This window comes from Mustela erminea, chromosome 8 (assembly GCF_009829155.1).
Source record: "Mustela erminea isolate mMusErm1 chromosome 8, mMusErm1.Pri, whole genome shotgun sequence".
NCBI lineage: Eukaryota > Metazoa > Chordata > Mammalia > Carnivora > Mustelidae > Mustela > Mustela erminea.
The window spans coordinates 14,805,717-14,831,294 of record NC_045621.1 but is presented as its reverse complement, the minus strand read 5'-3'; the positions used below and the strand labels follow the sequence as shown (position 1 = coordinate 14,831,294).

Here is a 25,578-nt window from a genome sequence, read left to right as displayed (position 1 = left end):
CACTTGCTTTATTGTTCTTTTATATATACATTTGTTTTCCTGAACCATTTTAGAGTCAGTTGCATTTGTTATGTTTTTTAGCCTTTAATAGTTCAGTCTATATTTATTTATTTTCCAAGAATGAGGGTATTGACAATATTGATTTGATAGGCCTGCCATTGATAATAGTGATTTACACAGTGCTATTGAATATGTTTAAGGCGATAATGTAGAGAAGGCAAAGCGAAAATAGTCTTGATCTGGTCAAGCTTGTGGCATGAAGTTCAAGAAGAAATAGTTATTCACACGTGCCCTAAATATTTGATTACCTCTGCAGTACACTGGGCTCTAAGGGATGAAATGTGAATGTAATACACAATGTGCTTACGAGTTTATGATTTATAGTGTGAGAAGAGGGTGTCAATACAGACAACCAAGCAATTTCAATTTCAGTACAGTGTGATAAGTGCTATGATAGGAAAGACAGAAAACCCCAGTTAAAAGGTCACGGATGACTTTGAGAATGAATTACAGAATGCATTACAACCCAGAGTATTCAGACTTCGGAGAGGGATGGATGCTAGATTGTGGGAAATTGAGTGGTATGTGGAGGGTAGCCAAATTCAGGAAATTTGGCAGTGAAAAGGAGAAGACACTAGTTTAACAAGAGGTGTATACCCAGAAGTATTAAATATTTTTCTGTCTTTCACACTCCCAATAAGCTGTAGTAGTTGAGTATCAGAGACTTGAGAAAGAGGGGCAATGAGTGGGATGTAGGACATGCTTAACTTTAGAGGGAAATACATATTTATTCATACAGAAATGGAGAGGAGGAGGAGAATAGGGGTGCACTTACAGGATTCATTTTAGTGATGAAAATCCTCTTAATGGATGTGATATTCTTAGTACCAGGAGGGGGGAAGTGAGGTCATATGAAGAGATAAAGGGTGAAACTAGAAGCTTGACCAACTTGGAAACTACTTAGAATGATCTTAGAGGGAATGACTTAGGGAGTGACGGGAAGAGAGGAATAAGAGTACTGCTAAACAGCAGTCAAGGCCCAGTTAAACCAGGAATTGGCACTGGACTTTGTATTCTCCTATAGAGCTCTGCTGTCCAGAAGTGAGGTTATCCTGAAGATATCAAGGGTTAGGATCATCTGGTTCTTTCATTTTTGCAAAATAGAATGAAAGATGCATGCAACTTTTCATTACAGTTTTGTTTCAACAATTCATTTCAGTGATCTTTTTCTCTTCCTGCATGATGATGAGACTGGCCCTTTTCCACCTCCTTTACCTATCATTTTCTTCCTTCCTGCATTTTCACAGCATGCTATCTCTCTGAGATGTTCCAGCAAGCAGGCCAAGCATCATATTGACTTCACAGAAGAACAGGCTGAGCTGACACCTGTAAGTTCTGTAAATGTGTCCGTGTGACTACGTACATAGCAGTGCAGAATACATTCTTTAGAACTCCTGATGATGAAATCTGGTCATAAACCTAAGGTTTTTTTAGTAAAAATTAAACCCGACAACATGGATGGAACTAGAGCGTATCATGCTTAGCGAAATAAGTCAAGCAGAGAAAGACAACTATCATATGATCTCCCTGATATGAGGAAGTGGTGATGCAACATGGGGGCTTAAGTGGGTAGGAGAAGAATCAATGAAACAAGATGGGATTGGGAGGGAGACAAACCATGAGAGACTCTTAATCTCACAAAACAAACTGAGGGTTGCTGGGGGGACGGGGGTTGGGAGAAGGGGGGTGGGGTTATGGACATTGGGGAGGGTATGTGCTTTAGTGAGTGCTGTAAAGTGTGTAAACCTGGCGATTCACAGACCTGTACCCCTGGGGATAAAAATATATGTTTATAAAAAAATAAAAAATTTTAAAAAAAGAAAAAAAATTAAACCAAGTTTAAAAATAAATGAGCAGAAAACAAATGAACAACTGTATGATACAATACCATTGACTATTACTACTTATGGTAAGATTATATAGCTGGTAGCATATCTGATATAGAAAAATTATATATTGGAGCCTAAAACCACAAGCTTTCTTCTTTTCTGAAACTAAGGGCTTTTGTAAATTTCTTAAGATACAAATGTAGCTGTTCTTCAGAATGGGGTTATCGAGTAGAATGACTTTTCTCCACTGATGATTCAATGAAAACCTAATTTCTTTCTTCAAAATTGTATCCTCTGGTCAGTGGTTAACAAGTCTGAAATTTGTCTCAAATTTGAGATGCTTCACATCTGTGCTGTTCCTTATGGTAGCCACTGGCCACATGTGGCTGTTAAGCACTTGAAATATGGTTAATCCAAATTGAGATATGCTATAAAGATAAAATACAGTGTGAATTTCAAAGATTTAGTATTTAAAAATATAAATATCTCAGTATTTTTTATTGATTACTTTGTAAAATTATACTACTTTGGATATTTTCAGGTAAATAAAAGATACTAATGTTTATTTTGCTTTTTCTTTTCTTTTCAATGTAGTTACTAGAAAATTTTGTATTTGTGACTTGTATTGTATTCAGTTGGACAGTGCTGCTTCAGAATCATCTGTGAAGTGTAAAATTCCCCCAAGTTCCTGACCCCCACCCAGCTGAATAAGATTCTCTTTAACCCTGCTTCCTTTCCTTGTCTGGTAATAACCCAGTAACCCAGTGAATTGATTTCACAATGTACTAATGGCTTATATCCAGCATAGTGAAAACCACTTTCCTCACCTCACCTTCAGCCCCTCCCTTACATTCTTCAGCATCAGCCACGCTTGCTGCAACACTTGCATTGTCATCTGCTTGTTTTACTTCCCAGTCCTTTCAGTCCTGGAACCCCCATTTTATAACAAATAATTTAAATCACTATCTTTGGCTCAAAAAAATTCATAGATAATCTAACCTACCCACCTACCTGCTTTTTAAAAGGAATTTAATGCTCTAATACCCATGATGGAGAAGAATAACCAAAAGGTTACTTATAATATAATAATGTATTTCAGGTTTTTGTTTTTGTTTTTGTTTTTGTTTTTTTGACAGAGAGAGATCACAAGTAGACAGAGAGGCAGGCAGAGAGAAAAAGGAGGAAGCAGACTCCCTGCTGAGCAGAGAGCCCGATGCAGGACTCAATCCCAGGACCCTGGAATCATGACCCGAGCCGAAGGCAGTGGCCCAACCCACTGAGCCACCCAGGCGCCCTTGTATTTCAGTTTTTAAATGTTTGGCCACCACTGTAGTAAAAGACACAATGACATTATCATACACCCACTTATAATATGGGTTTAAGACAGGTGAAAAGATCAGAAGTCATTTTTTACAGGTTAGAGAAAGCAGAAATTGGGTGGACCTGGAACTAAAACATGTTGTGACAAGTAATAGCAGACAAAACATAGCTCTATATGGTAATAGAAAAAGAAAATAGCTTTAAACAAAATAGGGATAATGTGCTGAGACAATTTATAGACTCCAACAAAAGAAATGGGAAGTATAAAATTTTTATAAATGAGCCTTATGTATAATTTTTTTTAAAGATTTTGTTTAGAGAGAGAGAAAGAGCATGAGTGAAGAAACAAGAGTCCCCCCTGAGCAGGGAGCCTGATGCAGGATTCGATCCCAGGACCCTGAGTTCATGACCTGAGCAGAAGGCAGACACTTAACTGACTGAGCCACCCAGGCACCCAAGTCTTATGTATAATTGTGATAAAACCATTCCCTATCTTACATCTTTGGATGAGGCAGTGATAAAATGATTTTGGTATTTATTTTTACAGTTTAGATTTTTTATTGTGTTGTAATTATTTTAAATAAGACAGTAATGTGGAGTATTTTTAAACCTCCTTTATTAATAAACCTCAGGAATTCTTGCATGGCATGTCTTTTCATTAATAGTACTTAGTTATTTTCTGAAAAAGAATTTGAGATGTCTCCTGTCATGTACTTGGATGTGACAGAATGCATATCGATGCTGCCAGTTTTGGTACTGGCAGCTTTTCAAGGTGGGTTTCCTTTGGTGAAATGATTTTCCAACATAATGAATAACTTTTGGTAAATTCTGAACAAAAGAATGCTGGCTTCCCTCAATTTGCTTTACGGTAATAGCATTCTTGGAAAAGTCAATGAATATTAAAATCATACAGAAATAAATTGTATTTAAAATACACTGTATATTTACATCCCTGAGCTGAATGGGAAGCTCACTGGCATGGCCTTCCGTGTCCCCACTCCCAACGTGTCTGTTGTGGATCTGACCTGCCGCCTGGAGAAAGCTGCCAAATATGATGACATCAAGAAGGTGGTGAAGCAGGCATCAGAGGGCCCCCTTAAGGGCATCCTGGGGTATACTGAGGACCAGGTTGTCTCCTGCGACTTCAACAGTGACACCCACTCCTCTACCTTCGATGCTGGGGCTGGCATTGCTCTAAATGACCACTTTGTCAAGCTCATTTCCTGGTATGACAATGAATTTGGCTACAGCAACCGGGTGGTGGACCTTGTGGTCCACATGGCCTCCAAGGAATAAGAGCCCCCTGCACCACCAGCCCCAGCCAGAGCAAGAGGAAGAAAGAGGCCCTCAGCTGCTGGGGAATCCCTGCCCCAACTTATCCCCTAAAACACTGAGAATCTCCCAACCTCCACTGTTAACATCCCAGACCCCCTGAAGAAGGGGAGGGGCTTGGGGAGCCCTACCTTGTCATGTACCATCAATAAAGTATACTGTACCCAGCAAAAAAAAAAAAAAAAAATACACTGTACATTTAAATAAATAGACTTAGGTTCTAAGCTCAGATTGTGTTATGAACAGCATTTCCCATCTATGTGATTTTTCCATATAAAGACAATAAAAGTTCCTGTGTGATGTGGGACTTTACTTGCTATTATGTGACATTGTTCCATGCTACAGGGCATCCAGCATTCTCGTTCTCTTCTAAAAATACCTGTTACACCCCCCTCCTCTTCATTGTGACAGCCCAAAATAACCCATTTTCTGAAATGTCACCTTGAAGGCAGTACTACCCCCTTTTAGATCCTCTGATACCCTTAGTTGTTCTCTGTCTCTTCCTCTCACTGCACTCCTAGCTGCTCCTTACACATCTTCCAGGACTCCAAGCTTTTTCAAAAATACTTCCTCTGAGCCCCTGATTTTGCGTTAAGTACCGTACGTCCTACTTGCTTCCATACCACGTAACACATTGTACTGTCCTTGTCCTTTAATTTCCCCATCAGACTCTAAACTTTGTGAGAGCAAGGAATGCCTGTCCTGGTCACCTTGGCATCTCCAATGCCTTGCATGGTTCCAGGGTCAAAGTTGCAACCAAATAAATAAATAAATAAATAAATAAATAAATAAAGTGGAAAGTGGAAGAGAGAAAGAAAATAAGCTAATAAACCAGAAAATTGATTAAAAATAAGCCACTGACTTTGTGTGGTTAGTGGTGAATGAAAGAAAATGTAAGAAGGCCCTATTTAAATGAAGTGGTGTGTATTTTTGTTATCAGAAGGTGTTGCAAGACAGAAGGTTGAGTTAAAGACTTGTCCAAATCACCGTGTCCTTTGCTGTTCTCAGTCGTCCGCTGTACGCCACTCTTCTCACCCCTCTTACATCTTTCTCCGGTAACACATTCTCCCGACCCCCTGACCTCCTTTCTGAGGAATTCTAGAGCAACTTATGATTAGCACCATTAGGGAAAGATAGATAAAGGAAGGATATTTTGAAGGAAGGAGTTTGCTTCTTCTGGTTTCTAGGTTTTTGTTTTTTCTGCTACAAATACCTATAGCTTAGATAGAGGAAACCTGCAGGCCTGGCTTCCCTCCCTGCTAGTGAGTAAGCCGTGAGTAGCTACTGGACTGCCCCCCCCCCCCATTTATTGTCATGTTCAGCTCTTCCTGGTCTCAGTTTTTTAGATGTGGATTCTTTTTGGTATTCTAGCTATAATAATATAATGATTATCTCCTTTTTATTTTAGGCTGTTTAAACCTTTTAATATTTTTAAATGGATAACTTCCACCTTTGAGTCTTTAAACAAATACAGTTAGATATCATTGTTTCTTAATGATCATAAAACAGGTTTTTGGGGGGCTTTGGGGGGTTTTTTTTTGTTTTTGTTTGTTGTTTTTTAGTGATTTGAGAAATCTTGAGGTGATCTGAGTTTAGGACTAATTGAGTAAATCTTAAAAGATTTTAAGTTTAAACTTGAACTTAATGTCGGGGATTATACTTACCAAAAAATTTGTTTTCATGGCCTGAAGCATATTTGTTTTTAAGAATGTAAAATAAAATGACCTGAATATAGATATTTTACTTATTTGGGGGATCTTTTTCTGAGGAACTGATGTTTGAGTAAGATAAAGGAAATAGGAGTAGGTTTTACATAAATTATTTTTTACATATTTGTGTAAGAATACACTTGTCCCATTACATATGAATAGCAAAAAATGAATGGGAATAAGAGCAATAAAAGTTAAAGTTCCTCTTTTTAATTGTCCTTCCCAGTTTTCTCCCTGGTCTTAGCAGGTTGTTAACCTCAAATTAAATTGAATTTTTAGAAATTTCTCTTTCCTCGTGTCTTTTGGAGAAGCCAACTAATCTTTACCTTCAGGAGGATTATACCATTTAGGTAAATGAGGACCTAGAGATAATTGTCTCTGTTCTTGTTATTGTTTGACCCTGTTAAGTGCTAATCTTGATGAATATGTCCAATTTTTTTTAACCTTGGGTTTTTTTTTTTTTCCTTTGTTGTTCTTTTTGCAGGAGTGGGTGAAAGGGCAGGTATGCTTATAAGGTTCATCTTATATTTTTTTAAAAAAGCAAAAAAAGGGCGCCTGGGTGGCTCAGTGGGTTAAGCCTCTGCCTTCGGCTCAGGTCATGATCCCAGGGTCCTGGGATCGAGCCCCACATCAGGCTCTCTGCTCAGCGGGGAGCCTGCTTCCTCCTCTCTCTCTGCCTGCTTGTGCTCTCTCTCTCTCTCTGTCAAATAAATAAATAAAATTTAAAAAAAAAATAAAAAATTTAACAAAAGCAAAAAAAATGCATAGGCAATAAAATTCTATATAGCAAACAACATAGTGTAGATATGAGCAAAGATTAATTTTTTTTTAAGATCTTATTTATTTATTTAACAGAGACAGTGAGAGAGGGAACACAAGCAGGGAGAGTGGGAGAGGGAGAAGCAGGCCTCCCACTGAGAAGGGAGCCCCATGCGGGTCTCGATCCTAGGACTCTGGGATCATGACCTGGGCCAAAGACAGACGCTTAACAACTGAGCCACCCAGGTACCCCAAAGATTAGTATTCTTTAACAGTGTTTCTAATCTTGAAGTAATGTGTTTTATTATCTGTGACAGTGAACTAGGAGTGGCTACTGCTCTAATACTTCTTTCCAAAGAACATTTTTCTTAAGAATAACTTGATACATTGTTAGATTTATAAAATACAACAACATAGAATATTTTCTATAACGTCACTCAGCTGCACCATTGTTTTTTTTTTTTTCTTTTTCTTAAGATAGATTTATTTATTTCAGGTTTGGGGGTGGGACAGAGAGGGTGGGGAGAGAGAGTCCCAAGCAGACTCCACACTGAGTGCAGAGCTTGTATGGAGGCTCAGTCCCATGACCCGAGGTCAGGACCCCAACCAAAACCAAGAGTGGGATACTCAACTGAATGTGCCAGTGTATTACTTTAAATGGTGGTTAGTAATTACATTGCATTAAAAAATAGTTCCTAATTCAGAATTATTTAGGGACACGCAAGTCTGAATTACGTTTATATGGAAATGACTCTAATTTATACTCTGGGTTTAAATACAATTGCATACACTTACCTTAAACATGTTACTAAAAATTTACCACGGGGGAAAACGGTAGTTAAGGCCTTTGTTATTCACAGATCATTTTTATGAAAGTATATTAATTGCTTAAATTAATTTAACAATTTAAAGGAGCTCTACTTAATATTTTTTTATGTCATTTGTCTGCTATGTAAGTCCTTTACTGTGCAGTATAGTCTTATTAGTATTCTGATGTAATGAGTGAATTAAGATTTTACTGAAAACAGGTGATATCCATTAGGCAAAATACTTATGCACATTTTTTTCTCTTGGAAAAAAGCTGTCATTGAATTGATCAGAAATACTTGCAGAGTTTTGAAAGAGTTTTTAAAAGTCTTACTCTATTTTCACAAGAATATACTACTTAAAGCTATAGGGGTCTTTATCAGCTTTAATAAGAGGAAGGCTTCTATTTAGTCATTGGTCTCAACACCTGTTATCTGTGCTGTGTGCACAGCACTCGCAAAGGCCTCCCTAGAAGACAGGCTGGCTCTGTGATCTAGGCAGCGCATGGTCCATTTTCGCAGTAAGGGACTGGCCCGAGTTGGCTAGGACATGCCTCTTGGCATCAGTGGTGTCTGTCTCCCCATCCTTTTCTTTCTTTCTGTTTTTTGGGTTTTTTTGTTTGTTTGTTTGTTTGTTTTTCTTTTTTAAAGTTTTCTTATGGACACATTTCACTGTAGGAAAAAGACATGAGATTAATGATAGAGAAACATTCTTTGTCTGCTTTATATTTTAAACACATAAAACCTCCACTGACTTCTTTTGCCTTTTTTGTTTTTCTCTCTCTTTTTCTGCACAAGCACTCCTATCTGGACAGGGAAACCTCCCTTCTTCTGAGAAACATTGCAGGAAAACCTTCTCATTTGCTGACCAAGGTGATACTACTTCTTTCCACCTGCATGTAAATATTTATTGTCTTTCAGGTAGAATATAATTTCTGGTTTTGATTGTGTTCTCAGATTTCCTAGATTATGCTTTCTTATTTCAGCATCTTTGTTGTTATAGTTATTTTTTTCTCTTACTGAAGTAATTATTTATGATCTTAATGACTTAAGATACAATATTCTACTCTCAATATCCGAAAATACTGTAAATATTGTAAATACCTGGCCATCTTCCCAAATATGTTACACTTTTTCTAGTTTAACACTTTATTTTAAAGTCTAAAAACGTTGCTCTAATTTAAACTTTTATTACTAGTGGTTATCTATCCATGCTGTGAGTTTCTTTAGCAAATTTTGTTTTCTAATTCATGCTTGTATTATAAATTAAAATATTTATATAAACAGAATCTTACTTTACAGTAGCTTAATCAAATTGGAAGAGAAGACTGCAGTTTTAATTTCTCAGTTATCCGCTCTCAGAATGGTTTCAGTCAGTCCAACGGGATTTTCACTGGGCTAATATTTTACATCAATTTAAAATTGTTTAGCCATTGTCATTATTAACTAAGCAGTAACAAAGTAGGGAAGTAAATAGATTCTGACCTCTTTTCATGTCATGTTTTTATTTCATTATCATATTTAAATGTTAAATTTAAGAATATTGGACTTGGTTATAGATATTTACTTTGGAATATAATGGTAATTATGGGTAATGTCTATAAGTTATTATTATGTCTAAGGTTTTTTTTAAATTTATTAAGGTTATAAATTTTTGAAAGGGGGTATTAAGACTATGACTAAAACCTCCCTGAGAAGCAGCTCAAAGAGAAGACCCAAGAGACATCTTGCTTTCTCTTGCTTGAGTTTCTCTTTAAAGTAGATCTAGAAACAGCTTAAGATTAGGGAAATGTAGAAGTCTAAGTGAATAATAGCCATATTATACTTTATAATCATAGCAAAGGTCTTTCTTTTCCTCAGCTCCTCCTCTTTTTACTCTCTCTTTCCCTGCAATTTGCACTGATGACTTCAAGTAGGATCTCTGTTCTAGATAAGATCTCTCTACCTAAGAGCAGTATATTTCCTGGTCACTCAGTTATTTCTTGGAAGATTACCAGGATTTTACCAGCACCTCCAGTCCCACAGATCTCTAGCTTCCTTACCTACATTCACCCTGCTGCCTCACAATTTATATCCTTCTTGTGACATTGCTGTTTCTATTCAGAATGCTGCTACTCTGCCGGTTACCAAGGTGTAAGCCCTCTACCATCCATGGTGCCTTTTTCCTTCTCAGTTATTATCTTAAAGCTCTATTGAAGAATTTGCAGGATTAAATTCACTCATCCATTTTGTTCCCATTGCCACCACCCTGAAATAGCTCCTGACCTCTTATCAGAGCTACCACACTGTTTCTACATTCTTGCCTTCCCTTCCTCCAGTCCATTTTGTACACTGCTCTCAGATGTAATAGTTTTACCATTTCCATTGTTTATTTATTGAACAAATATTTGCTGAGTCATGTATTATCCTGGGGCTGGCATATAACTTTGTATAAAATGGACATATTCTGCCTCCCTCAGGAGCTCACAGTCTGCTTAGGAAGATAGATAAAAAATATTAATGGGCAAGTGTAAACAAATTTAAATCATGTTAAGAGCTGTGGAGGAAGCAAAGGTTCATTAGGGAATACTGGGGAGGGTACTAGGGGTACATTTCCTTTAAATGATAAGATCAGAAAAGGCCCTTCTAAGGGGGCACTATTTAACCTAAAGGTTGGGGGCTGCAAAGCCAGCTTGAAGGTGAAGGTTAGCGTTCCATGTAGATAGATAAGCCCAGGGAGAAGAATTTGGCAGGTTTGAGAAGCTGAGAAAAGGCTATGTTGCTGGAGCCACGGTAGTTGAATGAAGATAGGAGTGAGTGTCTTGATTTGAGGTTGGAGAAGTAGGCAGGAACCAGATTATTCAAGGTGCGTTAAGGACTTTGTATTTTTTTCTAAATGAAGTGGCAGACTGTTGAAGAGAATAACTTCATCCATTCAACAGATACTTCAATACCTACTATGTTCACTACCCTGGAAATATAGCAGTGAACAATACGAAGTTCCTACCACAGGGAGAGTTTTTCTTTGCAAGTTATGGGTAAATGCAGTCAGTAATTTCTCATCTCCGTGTGCCCAAGAGACAGTAATACCAACTGCGGCACCAGCCATCCCTGCTTGGATCCACTCTTCTCCCATTACCCAAGTGTTGGAATTGCTGGTGTGTGTAGCCAACATCGGGCTCCAGCTTCCTCCTACGTACTACCCTGCTTATACATATGAAATTTGAGCAGGAATGTGATTCACTAGCATAGAATCTAAACATTTAGGCTAGGATGGGGCATGGAGCCAAGGAGGTAGCAGAAATTCCTAAATAACCCAAACTATAGGAGCCTGTCAATGTCAGTGCCCTCAATACCAGGGCACTTGGTTGTTTTGAAACCAAATGGATTTACACGTCTTGCATGCCATCTGTGTGGCAGTCTGGCTCCCCTTACCCAGAAAGCATGGTACCCCAGTTACCCATCTCTGATACACACTTTTCCAAACTAAGACATTGTAACACCCAGTAGTTAGTACACAGTAGAATGAACATAGTAGCACTGCGCCTAGGCCAGAGCACCAAAAAGATGTTTGGTTTTTTTTTTTCCTATCCAAAATCCAGTTGTCACTATACCACTATTAATGAAATAACTATCCCACATACAGCTCTGAGCTGGGAACCTCTAAAATCAGTGCCAACCAGTTTCTTCTAGGAATGGCATTAGTACTATAAATGGGTACAGTGGGCAAAGGACATACTGCTGATTGGTGCCCTTAAATCTCTGGTTACTCTTCTAAATGCCTTTCCTAACCTCTTCATCTCACAGTGCATTTTTTTGTCATCCTTCACTCCTCTACCCTGCGTTATTTTTTTTTTCCCCATAGGATTTGTCCCTGACTAACCACGCATCTATTTCTTTATTGTTTTGTCTCTTATGAAATGGAAGCTCCTGCAGTCAGACCCAAACCTTCAGTCTCAACACACATCTGTCACAGAATGGTCCTTTAATAACCTTCGAGAACTGTTGTAATGTTAACCACCATTTTCTTTGCTTCAGAGAAGTTATAAAAATGCTATTATGTTACTGTAAGTCTTTCATTTTTTGACAAGTGGTTTTAATTTCCTGCTATCCCATTCGTTTATGCTGTACCTTTATGACATAGTGGAGAGAGCAAGTAGTCAGTCATTTGGTAACTGCCTGTATGATCTTAGAAAGATTAGTCTTTCTGAGCCTTAGTTCATCCGTACAATGTATATAATAGTGATATTGGCCTTGCATTATTGGGAATTAAATGAGATACCATGTGTAACACACCTCATTGTGTGTGGTAAGCTTTAGATGTTCAGTTGTTCTCTTCTCAATGAGAATCTTTTTCATTGTCAGGGAAGTAAAGTAATTATTTTGGCTCTAAGTAATTTTATAGAGTAGAGCATTTAATTGGCAGTGAACTAATTACCACTCCAAGTTTTCTTTGAACCTTTTAAAATTGATATAACTTCTTATTGTTGTAAAATGTGAAATAAACTACATCCTACAGAAACTGTTAATTCATTTTGAGCCCCTTAATTTCAGCTGGATTTGTTCTGAACCAACAAAGCCTTAATAATTTCTTGGTTGAAGAAATTCACTGGCCGTCTCTTAGCAACTGTCACTCTTTCTGTCAGTATTCTAATTTTTACACTCAAGAGAGTGCTTTAACACTTTGTAACCACAGCATTGGCTTTCATTTAATCATAAGATCTTCACTGAGTTTTTGTTCTTTATGTAAATTTGAGGAGACTTGGCATTTGATGGTTAGTGATAGCTGCGCAGGAGTTTTTCAGGTAGAAAATGGGTTGTCTTTTGCTCTTTTAAGAGACAGGGTAGAAGAGAAAGTTGTTATACGTGTGAGATATCTTTTACTTATGTTGAGGATGACTGAGGAACAGACAAGGTGAAGAAAAGGATAGTCAGAAGATAAGGGGGCTGAAGACTTAAGACCTTGAGGTTGTCTGCATTACCAAAAAGAGGAGAACATGAGATGAATAAAGCTTTGTTCTTTGTATTGAAATTAGGCTGCAGACATTGAACAAAGACTTACATTGCCTTAATAAGTAAACTATCAAGTATCTTCTTCCTATACAGTCTAATCACATCAGCAAAGATTTATTGATCTTGCATGCTATATGAGCTTAAAACAATTTCTTCCTCTCCTGGGTTGTAATGGTTAAAAGTAAAGGTACGAATATATCTACCATGGTAATGTAGGTAAAGGTCAAACTTTCTGAGAAACAGGTTATCCATGGGAAGCATAAAACACTATGACTCTTGCAGTTTGATACAAGTATTTCTATTTTCAGTTCTGCTCCGGTGATGATATTCAGACTCTAAAAGTAAGAAGTATCTTGATCAGTTGTTTCTTCAAAAAGCTTCTAGCAAAGATCATCCTTGTTGATAAACTGGAGAAGAATAAACTAAAATTTGCCTATGCTGAAATTAAGCACATAGCTCCTAAATTTGAATTTGATAACAGTTTTAAAACAGATCAATTTATGTAGTTACTAAAGAGTATTATTTTGAGCAAATGAAAGAGCTAATTAAAATAGCCCCACCTAGGTGCTTTCCAAAAAGATGGTTTCTTATTGATGGCTAGGAAATCCAATTTGTTTAATGTATGTTAAATGGTTGCACTGAATCTCTTGTTTCTTTAATCCTTTCTTCCACCATGTCAGCATTTTTCCTGCTAGCCTGTAGAACAGAAACTTAGTTTAAACTAATCTTAAAATTAAATGACTTTTTATATCAGTCCTTCAGAAGATAGCACTGGTTGTGTTCTGTTGTATTTGGCAAATAATATTACAATAAAATGGGAGTGTGAAAGTACTATTTTTATATTTCTAACCAATATCAGAATGTAATTATTTAAATTTGTATATGTCTTTTTAAAATAAACTGAATTCTGGGGCGCCTGGGTGGCTCAGTGGGTTAAGCCTCTGCCTTCGGCTCAGGTCGTGATCCCAGGGTCCTGGGATCGAGCCCCACATTGGGCTCTCTGCTCAGTGGGAAGCCAGCTTCGTCCTCTCTCTCTGCCTGCCTCTCTTCCTACTTGTGATCTCTGTCTGTCAAATAAATAAATAAAATCTTTAAATAAATAAATAAACTGAATTCTTTTAGAGCAGTTTTAGATGCACAGTAAATTGGAGGGGAAGGTACAGAGATTTCCCATATACTACCTGCCCCCACAAGTGCATAGCCTCCCTGTAATCAGCATCCCACACCAGAGTGGTATATTCGATACAACGGACGAACCTTTCTTGACACATCATTATCACCCAGAGTCCACAGTTTACATTAGGGTTCCCTCTTCATGTTTTTCATTCTGTGAATTTGCACAAATGTGTAATGACATGTCCTACACCGCGTCAGGCAGTATAGCTTCGCTCGGACAAAAGTGCTGTGTTCCACCTAGTCATCCCTCCTGCTCCCCAGCCCCTAGCAACCATAATCTTTTTACCATCTCCATAGTTTTGCCTTTTTCAGAACGTCATATTGTTGGAATCATACAGTATGCAGCCTTTTCAGATTGGCTTCATTCACTTAGTAATGTGCATTTAAGTTTCCTCAGTGTCTTTCCATGGCTTGATCATTTCCTTTTAGCACTGAGTAATATTCCATTGTCTGGATGTAGCACAGTTTACCATTCAGCTCCTGAAGGCTCTCTGCATTGCTTTTAAGTTTTAGCAATTAGGAGTAATGCTGCTAGAAGCATCTGTGTGCAGATTTCTGGGTGGAGGGAAGTTTTCACCTCCTTTGGGTAGATCTTAAGGAGCATGATGACTGGATCATATTGTAAGAGCATGTTTGTTTTATTAGAAACCACCAAACTATCTTCCAGTGTGGCTTTGTCGTTTTTCATTCCCACCAGCAATGTATGTGAGTTCTTGTTGATCCTCTATTTCACCAACATTTGATGTTTTCAGTTTTTCAGATTTTGGCCATTTTAATAGGTTGTATAGTGATAGCTCGTTTTAATTTGGTGTTCCCTAAAGATATATGATATTGAGCATCTTTTCATGGGCTTATTTGCTATCTGTGTACCTTCTTTGGTGAGTTGTTTGTTCATGACTTTTACCTGTTTTTTAAATGGGTAAATTTTTTTAAATGGCTAAATTAAATTTTAAGTTTCTTTGAATATTTTAGATAGCCTTTTATCAGATAAGTTTGATAAATTTCAAATATTTTCTCCTAGTCTATAGCTTTTTCAAAATTCTTGTCTTACTCTTTTGAGTATTTTTCTCTTAAAAATATTCTTGGCTTGGGGGATTTTTTTTTAATTTCTGCAGAATAATTACAAGGCTATAAAAGAATTTAGCCTTTTAGAAGTTCATGTTTATATTCCACATACACAAAGCATTGATTTTATGTATCAGTCTTTCCTTATCAGACTTCAAGATTTAAATTTGCCTTTCAGAGACATGAAGTAAAACTTGAAAATATGCCTTGGTAAATTTTTCCTTTCTGTAACAGCCGTTCATACTAATACAAAGATGTGTCAAATGAGCCATGAGAAACAGAAGGTCATTATCCTATTGAGAAGACATTCATAAAGCTCCTGCTTCCCTTTTTCTCTTCAAAAACAACAACAACAACAACAAAACTGTCAACTGGTTTTATGAAACCACTGGGAAATGATAGTATTCAAAATTCCTTTCTAGAGTAGTGCTATACTCATCAGAAACACAGGGTTTGGTAATTAAACTAACAATGATTTGTTTATCTAAAACGAATTATTCCAGAAACTGAGAGTTTTAATGACAGTAGCATAGTGATCTCATTTGTATAGCCTGCATTAAAAAGAAAAAAAATTATTTTACAATACACAGGCAACATATTTTATAATTATGTTATTTGTTTGTTTGCATAAAGGCGATACAATGATTTGATTTTTTAATCAAATGAATACATCTATAACAGTTTTAAGAATCAAGTCTTACCTTACCCCTTCCATTGTTAAAATAAAGTTCTTTGTTCTCTGTCTAATTGGGTTTACAGATAGTATTTCCACACCTTGGTTATGATGTTAATTCACTGGCTCCTCTCATTGAAAAGGATCGGATTTCTGGCAAACAAGCTCCACTGTCTTTCTAACTACTTACTGTTTTCTCGTTCTGTTCTACCGTAGTAACTACTAAGCTTGAAATGAGGGAAGATAGCTTAGAGTGTGAAACGGATGGCTTTTAATCATAATCCAGAGCAGATAAAAGTAGCTGATATAACTAGATCTTTCTTTTAAGTCTTATATTAAATATAGGAATATGTAAGATGGCAGTGTATATTTTCCTTAGATGTTTTCAAGAGTAATCAAAAACTTAGAGTTGGAAAGTAATCCTTCATACAAAGTGAAAATTTACTTATATGAGTTTTTCTCAACTGAAGATTAAGACTACAGTGTACAATGGCCTATTGCTGGAAAGTACAAGTAAGTACTGGTGTTACAATACTATATGTTATTTTAGGAAAAAGTAAATGGTATAATTATAGTTCTTGATAATTTTATTACTATTTATAATCTAAATTTTATATAGAAGTTACTAGAAGTTAAATATTTGGAAAATTATATTTAGCATTTAAAAATTTCATCAGTGAATTAATAGAAACAAATTTGAGTTTACTAACATGAGACATTGATTATATTGTGTACTTTTCAAAGCAGAATGAAGCCCAGAGTATAATGCAGACTTCTCTCTTTGCATTAGTATATTGATAAGAACATACCTGTATTTTTTATTAAGGATTTTTTATGTGGTTGCAAAGAAATAAATTGACTTTTTTCTGCTGTTTGATGATGATAATACATTTTCAGTATAATAAAACAAAACATTAGTATGCAGAAGATTGCCCATGCTTCAGAGGCAGGTATAAATTCTGAGTCGAGGGACTGTGCAGGTATGGCAAAGTGGAGGCCAGCACATAGCCCATTATACAGTCCCTTTTTCTCCGTTCTGAAATTCATCTGCTTCAGATTGACAGAATCAAACTCATTAATTTGCTATATCACAGATTTCTTTTTCTCTGGAAGATGGAATCTAGTCTTACTATAAGAGATCTTCAAGTCTGCATCTTAGAAATTTTCCTTTGCACTATGTCTGTTCTCACTTTGTGAATAGGGTTATTTTTTAAATGTGCTCTCTCTGTAAGTATCTGAAGTTATATTCCTGAAATTCAATACTGGCAACATCCTTAAGATAAAAAGACTTACCAGAAATTCTCATTGTTTCAGCATTAGTTTATCTGCAGTGCTTTGTGTTCACAGGAAGAACAGGCCGCAAAATTGAAAGCTGAGAAGATCAGAGTTGCCCTGGAGAAGATTAAAGAGGCACAAGTGAAAAAGGTGATATTTGGGCTTTTTCCTCATTTGGGATTTTTTTTATCAGTTTTTATCAGATTTATAAAGAATTGCCTTGTTTATATATCTTGAAGATACAGAAAGGTAGAGGGATATTTCTTCCTAATAATATTTTTCACTTATGTTTTTTGTAGATAAAATGTTTAGAAAGAAATATCTTTCTGTTTTAAATTCTTTTAAAAAAGTAAAACAAAATTGTCTTATTATAATCTTAAACCCGTTGTTATAATTTCAAAAATGCTTTCCATTTGTTTAGATGTGTTATTTGATACCTAAATTTAGAGCATCTTTCTTGCATAAGAAGATCATTTGTGTTTTAATTTATATTTAACTAAGAACATTACTCAACATTACTTGATATTGGAAGAAATTTCTAGAATGCCTAGTTTTTGGTTTGTATTTAATTTCCTTTTTACCTGTTATAGTTGGTGATTAGAGTCCACATGTCTGACGATAGTTCTAAAACAATGATGGTGGATGAGAGGCAGACAGTGAGACAAGTGCTGGATAACCTAATGGACAAATCCCACTGCGGTTATAGTTTAGACTGGTCGCTGGTAGAAACCATCTCTGAATTACAAATGGGTTAGTAATCTAATTGCTTCATTTACTTTTTAATTTCTATGCAATCCTAACAGTGTTCATGTTAACTAAAGCACTTTGAGTCATCTTTTTTGCCCCCCTATATATAGCCTTAGCTTTTTACATTATCTTTTTATCCTCCAAGTATTTTGAGATTTCTTTGGATACAAGATCATTTCCAGTTCACTTCAAATCTTCTTATGGCTGAAACAGTTGTTTTTTTTTTTAAATAACAAAATACTTTTTCCCTTCAAACTACTGCATAGACAGACACATTTACTAAGACCATTCTGTTTATTCAGATTTGTTCCGAATTTCTTTAACCAGCATTTGACTTTCAGGGAAAACATAAAACCTATGTTTTTTATTTTTAGCTAGATGTACTAAATCTTAATTTCCTGTGGTTTGTAGTTTGGCGTGGTATTCTCTAGTTTTAAAAATTCCTCATTTTTAATGCCATAATTGACTCTTAAAAGTTTCCTTATTATAATGTGTGATTATGGCAATTGTTATTTTATTAGGTATTGTTGATTCTGTAATCAATGTCAACTTTATATTTTATTTTAAAAAGTATTTGCATTGCTCTTAGTACCTCTATATTTAAATATTTCACAGTGGTTTCTAGAGAAATAAAAATTTAATAACCCTTTTGTCTCAGAACACACATACATAGCTCCCAGAAACTAAAACATGTTATTAGTTTATTAACACGTATAAAATGTATTCTAATAATACTCAAAACTATTCTTAGAGAATTAGAAAGGTTTGAGTTCAGAGACGTGGCATCATGATACACAGAAAATGTTTGGATACTAATTTTGGGAATATGTCTATGGCTGTAGGTTAAAGACCCATGTATATAATATTTCTCTACTCCCTTTTATATAATTGGCTACAGTGTCTTTTTTCTTTTCTTAAGATTTTTATTTTTTTATTTTAGAGGGAGAGAGAGAGCACGAGCTGGGAGAGAGGGAGAAGAGGAATCCGAGCTCTGCTGGGCAGGGAGCTGGAGGGAGGGGCTCAGTCCCAGGAGCCTGAGGTCATGACCTAAGTTGAAGGCAGATGCTTAACTTGCTGAGCAATCCAGGCACCCCTGGTTTTTGGGTTTTTTCAGGGGTGGATGGGAAAAAGCTGAAGGCTGAGGAAGACCTAACAGAAAACCTAGATTTTAGTCCTAATTTTTCTATGTAGCAGTTGTGTGACTTTGCTAAAATCCATTAACACAGTGGGCACATTTCCATATTTGTAAATAGAGGGAAGACTGGATCATTTCTAAGGACTAAGAGCCATAATGTCGAGTAAAATTCTGTGATTCTGCTTGGAATTACTTCACAAGGTTTCAGGTCTTTGATGCAGCTCTGATGAATACTAACAAAATATTGATATTTTATCTTGGGGCAGAGAGAATCTTTGAAGACCATGAAAACTTGGTTGAAAATCTTCTTAATTGGACAAGAGATAGCCAGAACAAGCTTATATTTATGGAACGTATAGAAAAATATGCACTTTTCAAGAACCCACAGGTGAGGCCAATATCTTACAGAGGTCATGATTTCTAAATATTCATCTTGTATTAGTCTGTTGCTTTTAAGTTAATAGAGCTAAAAAACTGGCAACCTCCTGGTTGGGGTGTTGCGGTTGCAAAACCCCATGGGAACATTTACTACTGCTGAGGTGGAAGGTCTGCTGGACCCCAGCTGTCAGACCTCAAAGAGATTACCCGCCACCCAGAGCCAGATGGCATGAGCCCTTAGGGCAGCAGAAGTGACTCCAGGGAGTTAGCAGGTTTTTGCTTTTTGTATTCCAGCCTGTTGAACCCAGCTATTTACTGGGTGAGCTTCTCATCCATCAAAGAAAAGTACTTACATGTTTAAGTTCTCTACTTCCTCCATTTATCCAGTTGACACTTTAATATCTTTTTTTAATCTCAATAACCTTGATTATAAATGTTTCCACATTTAATATATGTTACCTTGATTTGTTTGGCATCTGTTTATTCCAGAATAATGTTTGAGTTAACAATTAGTAGTACACAAATATATATATATATTTTTAAAGATTTTATTTATTTATTTGTCAGAGAGAGAGTGAGCGAGAGCGAGCATAGGCAGACAGAGTGGAAGGCAGAGTCAGAGGGAGAAGCAGGCTCCCTGCGGAGGGCAAGGAGCCCGATGTGGGACTCGATCCCAGGACGCTGGGATCATGACCTGAGCCGAAGGCAGCTGCTTAACCAACTGAGCCACCCAGGCGTCCCTAGTACACAAATATTTTATAAAAAATCAGTAGGTGAAAAAGTAGTATTAAAAAGTAGTAATGAAAGATATTAGCAGTGTTAAAAGTATTAAATATCCTTCAGACAGCTTAATCATGACATATCTTTACTGAATGATTTTAGTTAAGTAATACACATTTGGGAATACCAATAGACTTTTTTTTTAAGATTTTATTTATTTATTAGAAGGCATGAGAGGGCAAAGATCAGAGGGAGAAGCAGACTCCCTACCGCGCAGGGAGCCCGATGTGGGACTCGGTTCCCGTATTCCAGGATCATGACCCAAGCCAAAAGCAGTTGCTTAACCAACTGAGCCACTAGGCACCCCTACCAATAGATTTTCTTTTTTTTTCCAATAGATTTTCTTATAGGTGATTGGAAAAAAGTATTTTATAAAGCGCTAATTGTTAGAATTCAGATTTTAGTCAAGGCAAGCAAGTAATATTATGATAGTATCAGAGAATTAGGGATTTCTTTTTTCAAAGCCAGAACATAAATTAAGTGTTCTGCATCTGGGTCAGTTAAGCTTAGCATATTTTAAGGAAATTTACCTTACTCATTGTGCTTGATTTATAAACTTTTCAGGTCCCTTCATTAGTTGTACATAACATTTGTCAGCTGTTGGATGTAGTATCATCTCAGGATTTGGGGGAGGTCAGTTTATGGAATAACTCAAGATAATGGCTAAAGTAAGGAGAAGCCAGCATTAAGCATTTTAGCAATGATGCTCAGGCACAAGTTAATGTTCAAAGCAGTAATCCTGTCATTCTATAAAGGCAGACACAGTTGCCGTATCTCTAGAAGGAATCCTATATGCACCTGTGCCAAGGGACACAAACCTGTGGATTTAACTTTCCTTTATTTATTTTTCCAGAATTATCTTCTGGGGAAAAAGGAAACTGCTGAGATGGCAGATAGAAACAAAGAAGTGCTGTTGGAGGTATGACTCTTCAGTTCCCCCACCCCCTTTTTTCCTGCACATTACATATTAAAATATTAAGTACCTTTTTTGAAGTCAAGTATGTCAATGCTATATATTCACAGTTACACTTGGAACTAGAGAAGCCTATATTCCTCCATAGCCTGGGGGGAAGAGTTCGGCTGTGTGAATGTTAAACCACTGAAGAACCTCTTAAAACTGTTATTTTTATTAGGGAGGGCACGGATTGCATGGAACACTGGGAGTGGTGGAAAGACAATGAATACTGTTACGCTGAAAAGAAATAAACAAACAAACCAAAAAAAAAAACCCTGTTATTTTGCCAAGTAACGTATTAGGGGACTAAAAAGAGTCATGAGCTGTTAGGGGCAGACAAGTGGGGGAAAGGGCTAGTCAATGAAGGACATGATTGTGGTGCTTTATTTGCTCACCCAAGAGAAGTTTGAATATACTAGTAATTACAAAGTATTTCAAGCTTTAATTTAAATAACTCAATTTAAAAAATCATAACCATTTAAATACATATTTACATCCCCTTATTTTAATAAACTAAATTCAAATATAATTCAGTTTTTAGCTTTTTGGCCTTTGCCAATTTTAGAGAACTAAAATCAAAGAAGGTAGTATGTTTGAAAACCAGAATAAATTCTTAGCAACAAGGCGATTAGGAAGATGAAGATCAGCACTCAACTTTTCATAGTGATAATAGCTACAGTTAAAAATCTTCTTTATTCCTGGTTTCTCTGTACTTTGGGAAAAGATAAGTTAATTTAGGCTCGAAATGTCCTATGTTAATATTTAATGAGGATTTCTGGGTTTTTTTTTTTACCAACTATATGGTTGATTTTCAGTTACGTTTTTATCTTAGACATTAGAATTCATAATGTTGAGTTTTGTTTACATTCCTTTCAGATTAGTTTGGGTTTTTTTTTTGTTTTTGTTTTTGGGTTTTTTTTTTTTTTGACAGCACCAGTAGGCAGAGAGGCGGGGAGGGGGGGCGGGGGGGAACCAGGCTCCCCGCCGAAGGAGAGGGCCCAATGCGGGGCTCTATTCCAGGACCCTGGGATCACGACCTTAGCCGAAGGCAGCGGCTTAACCCACTGAGCCACCCCGGCGCCCCCTTTCAAATTAGTTTTAAATATTTAAAAAATAAATGTCCTCTTTGTTTTAGAATCATGTAAATTGATAGTTTTAAATTGTGAGCGTTTACTCATTTAGCATGTTGCTTTTTTAAAAAAAAAAGTTTAGTTTGACAGCTAATCTAAATGTGTTGTTAATTTGGAGAATTAGTCCATGCTTTTGTTAACTCTGACACTAAATTTAGTGTTACTGTGCTCTGCAGATGCATTTAGACTGTCGTATGCAGCTCAGCTGACAACTCAACTCAGATTCTTCAAAACAATGTTAGGGAAAAGTTCATAAGGACTGCCATAGTGGTTTCAAAATGGATTTATATGATGTTTAGAATACAGAGTTCTAATTGAGGCAATAGTAGCAGTGTAACCTTATTACCAAAGCCACTTCTGTGGTTTAATTATAGTATGAACTTCACAGGAATAAACACAATTTTTTTCTGAGGATCCAAAGATCGCATGTTTTTCCAAATCTTCTTCTTCTTTTAGGAATGTTTTTGTGGAAGTTCTGTAACTGTGCCAGAAATTGAAGGAGTCCTGTGGTTGAAAGATGATGGCAAAAAGTCCTGGAAAAAGCGTTATTTTCTCTTGCGAGCATCTGGTATCTACTATGTCCCTAAAGGAAAAGCAAAGGTGTGTCCCTGTGCTGACTTTTGAGCTTCCTCATTATGACAGTTGATTTTAATTTGTAGTTAAGTATGCCGACAAGATGAATCCAGGCACTGATTTATTTCAGTTCTTTTTTTGTTTCTCAAAGATTTTATTTACTTATTTGTCATAGAGTAAGAGAGAGAGCACAAGCATGGAGAGTGGCAGGCAGAGGGAGAAGCAGGCTCCCTGCTGAGCAAGGAGCCTGATGCGGAATTCCATCCAAGGACCTTGGGATCATGACCTGAGCCAAAGGCAGACACTTAACCAACTGAGCTACTCAGCTGTCCCTTGTTTCAACTCTTGTAGGACACACAGAATATTGCTTTGCTTTGTTTATTGATCTGTTATAAAGAAGAAGAAACCTGGAAGTGTTGGCTCTCTGGTCACTCATTGGGCCCATTTCAGTTCTCTTGGCACATTTGAAATCATGCTTTTATTTATTATTTTCAGAACTTCTGTCAGAGTAGTTTTGGCTTGTTACTGTTTGGGGAGGGTAGCTTTCTGGGATTACAGGCATTTCCACTCTGCTTGGATAATAGCTCCTGCTGAGGGCCCCCTTGGTAGAGGCCATTTCTGTGCTTGGAGGGACCTGCACTGTTTTAAGCGCTTTATAGCATCCTCTCCTCCAGGCTTTACCACCCTGCCAAGAGCCATATTTTGTTGCCTCTTTAAGGTGAGGAAGCCCTGACTTTAGAATCATTGTACTTGAGCTATCCATTATGAGCACTGAACTATATGATATTTTCTTATTTTTTTCCAGAGTTCTACTATATTGTATTTAATATACTATATCATATTTAAAGTCTCCTTAAATGCCACCCTTTCCAAGCAAGTCTGTGTTCATTGTGAATGGCAGACAGTAAGTGAGAGGACTTTTTTTGTTGTATCCTGGGTTAAAGAAGGAACATTTTTAGAGAATCTCACTGTCTTGTCATCTGCTACTAGCAACTGTTACCAGGTATGATATTTGCTTGTTTATACATTATTGTTAATTCCGTCTTATGGGTATTTTTATCTTAGGTCTCTCGGGAACTGGTGTGCTTTCTCCAGCTGGATCATGTCAATGTTTATTACGGACAGGATTACAGGAACAAATACAAAGCACCTACAGATCATTGTCTGGTGCTCAAGGTAAACACATTTCCTTTTTAGGAATTTTAATTGATGTTAGGCATAGAGTGAGTTATTGCACATTTTAGAATAGTTTAGAATAGCTCTAGCAAGTATACTGTTTTTGCTTTTTCTATAGGCTTTTAAAGGAACGGTGAAGAATGGTAAGGAAAAGAAGTATATGCTCACACCGCAGCTGACCTCTACCTAAATAGCGCTAATTAGATTTATGCTACTGATAAAGACAACATTTTAAAATTCAAGATAATTATGGAGATGATTATATTTTTCTCATTGGCTCTGTTCTTGTCACCTCTTGGTAACTACTTAGGTCTCCATGTTTGTATCATGTCAGTTGGGTTTGGGGTTTTGAGGTGAAATTTTTTATTGCTTTGATAAAAATAAAAATACCATTGTAATGGTGCCCCTTTATTAAATAATCCTTTTTTGGAGAATACCACTGTATCATTTAGGTTACAGCAGCAAATAATTTTCTAAAAGTCATTACAAAATAGCTTAATCTGGCAGTTTTGAAAATTAAGTCCAAGCTCCCCTGGGAATCCCAGACTTTGTCAAAGGGTCTGTGATGTCAAAATTATTATTCCAGTAATGCTGAGATGTTACTTGCATTTTATACTCATTCTCTCAAAATTGTATAGTGGAGTTTCCTGGGAGATTACATGATATGATCATGATATCTTTGCTGTCTTGGGTAGTGGAAGAAATATTTGTATATTCTCGTATTTTAAATTTTTCATAGTTGTAATCTTCATCAATGGTAAATATCAGTAGACATAGTAGATGTAAACCATATATGTGAAAGTTACTTGGTGTGGGGCGTATCCTTATAACCTGAAGATAGCAAGAGTTGGTTACTTCGGTGGTTCAGGGTTGTCAGTAAGAAACCAAATTCTTTCCTTCTTTCCCTGCTCCATCTTCTTCGCGTCAGCTTGTCCTCGGACTGGCTCACCACACACTTGCAGGTGACCACTGCAGTGCTAGGTATCACATGGATGATGGATCCATGCGGTGGATTTAGCAAAGTCCAGCAGAAGAGGAGGGACTGTTTCTCCCTATCTTTGTCTCTTTCCAGCAGAAGAAGAGGAACTGGTTCTCCCTGTACTTGTCCCGGGCCCTCCTCTTGAGAGTCATTGGCCTGAGTACATGCCCACTGTTTTTTTAAATTATTTTTTAAATTGAAGCATAATTAACATTGTAGTAGTTTCGGGTGTATGATGTAATTACTTCAACAATTTTTACATTTCTCAGGGCTCATCAAGATACATGTGTACCCTTCATCTGTTTTATTTCATCCTTTCATCCACCCTCCCCACACCCCCACACCCCCACACCCCTCCACCCTGCCACCCTGCCCTGGCTCATCACCAGTTCATTGTATTTAAGAGTGTAGTTTTGTTCTCTTTTTCTCCTTTCTTCATTTGCTTTGTTTCTTAAATTTCACAGATGAGTGAAATCATATGATTATTGTCTGACTGACTTATTTCACTTAGCATTATACATTCTAAGTTCATCTGTGTTGTTGCAAATGGCAAGATCCCCCCTTTTTTTTTTAAGATTTTATTTATTTATTTGACAGACAGAGATCACAAGTAGGCAAAGAGGCAGGGTGGTGGTGGGGGGAAAGCAAGCTCCCTGCTGAGCAGAGTGTCCAATGCGGGACTCGATCCCAGGACCCTGGGATCATGACCCGAGCTGAAGGCAGCAGCTT

At 36.8% G+C, this 25,578-nt stretch overlaps 1 protein-coding gene across 5 annotated transcripts in view; it reads left to right on the top strand.

The window, feature by feature from the left end:
- RAPH1 (Ras association (RalGDS/AF-6) and pleckstrin homology domains 1) overlaps window positions 1-25,578 on the top strand; it is a 105,026-nt gene that overhangs the window by 55,043 nt on the left and 24,405 nt on the right. For 2 of the 5 annotated variants that reach the window (XM_032354521.1, XM_032354522.1), the window contains 8 exons: window positions 1,308-1,388; window positions 8,614-8,688; window positions 17,069-17,146; window positions 17,587-17,746; window positions 19,145-19,266; window positions 20,890-20,955; window positions 22,578-22,721; window positions 23,760-23,870. In XM_032354521.1, coding sequence (XP_032210412.1) covers window positions 1,308-1,388; window positions 8,614-8,688; window positions 17,069-17,146; window positions 17,587-17,746; window positions 19,145-19,266; window positions 20,890-20,955; window positions 22,578-22,721; window positions 23,760-23,870 — 837 coding nt within the window. The remainder of the gene's footprint in view (window positions 1-1,307; window positions 1,389-8,613; window positions 8,689-17,068; window positions 17,147-17,586; window positions 17,747-19,144; window positions 19,267-20,889; window positions 20,956-22,577; window positions 22,722-23,759; window positions 23,871-25,578) is intronic. The other 3 variants (XM_032354519.1, XM_032354518.1, XM_032354520.1) reach the window with 3 other exon arrangements.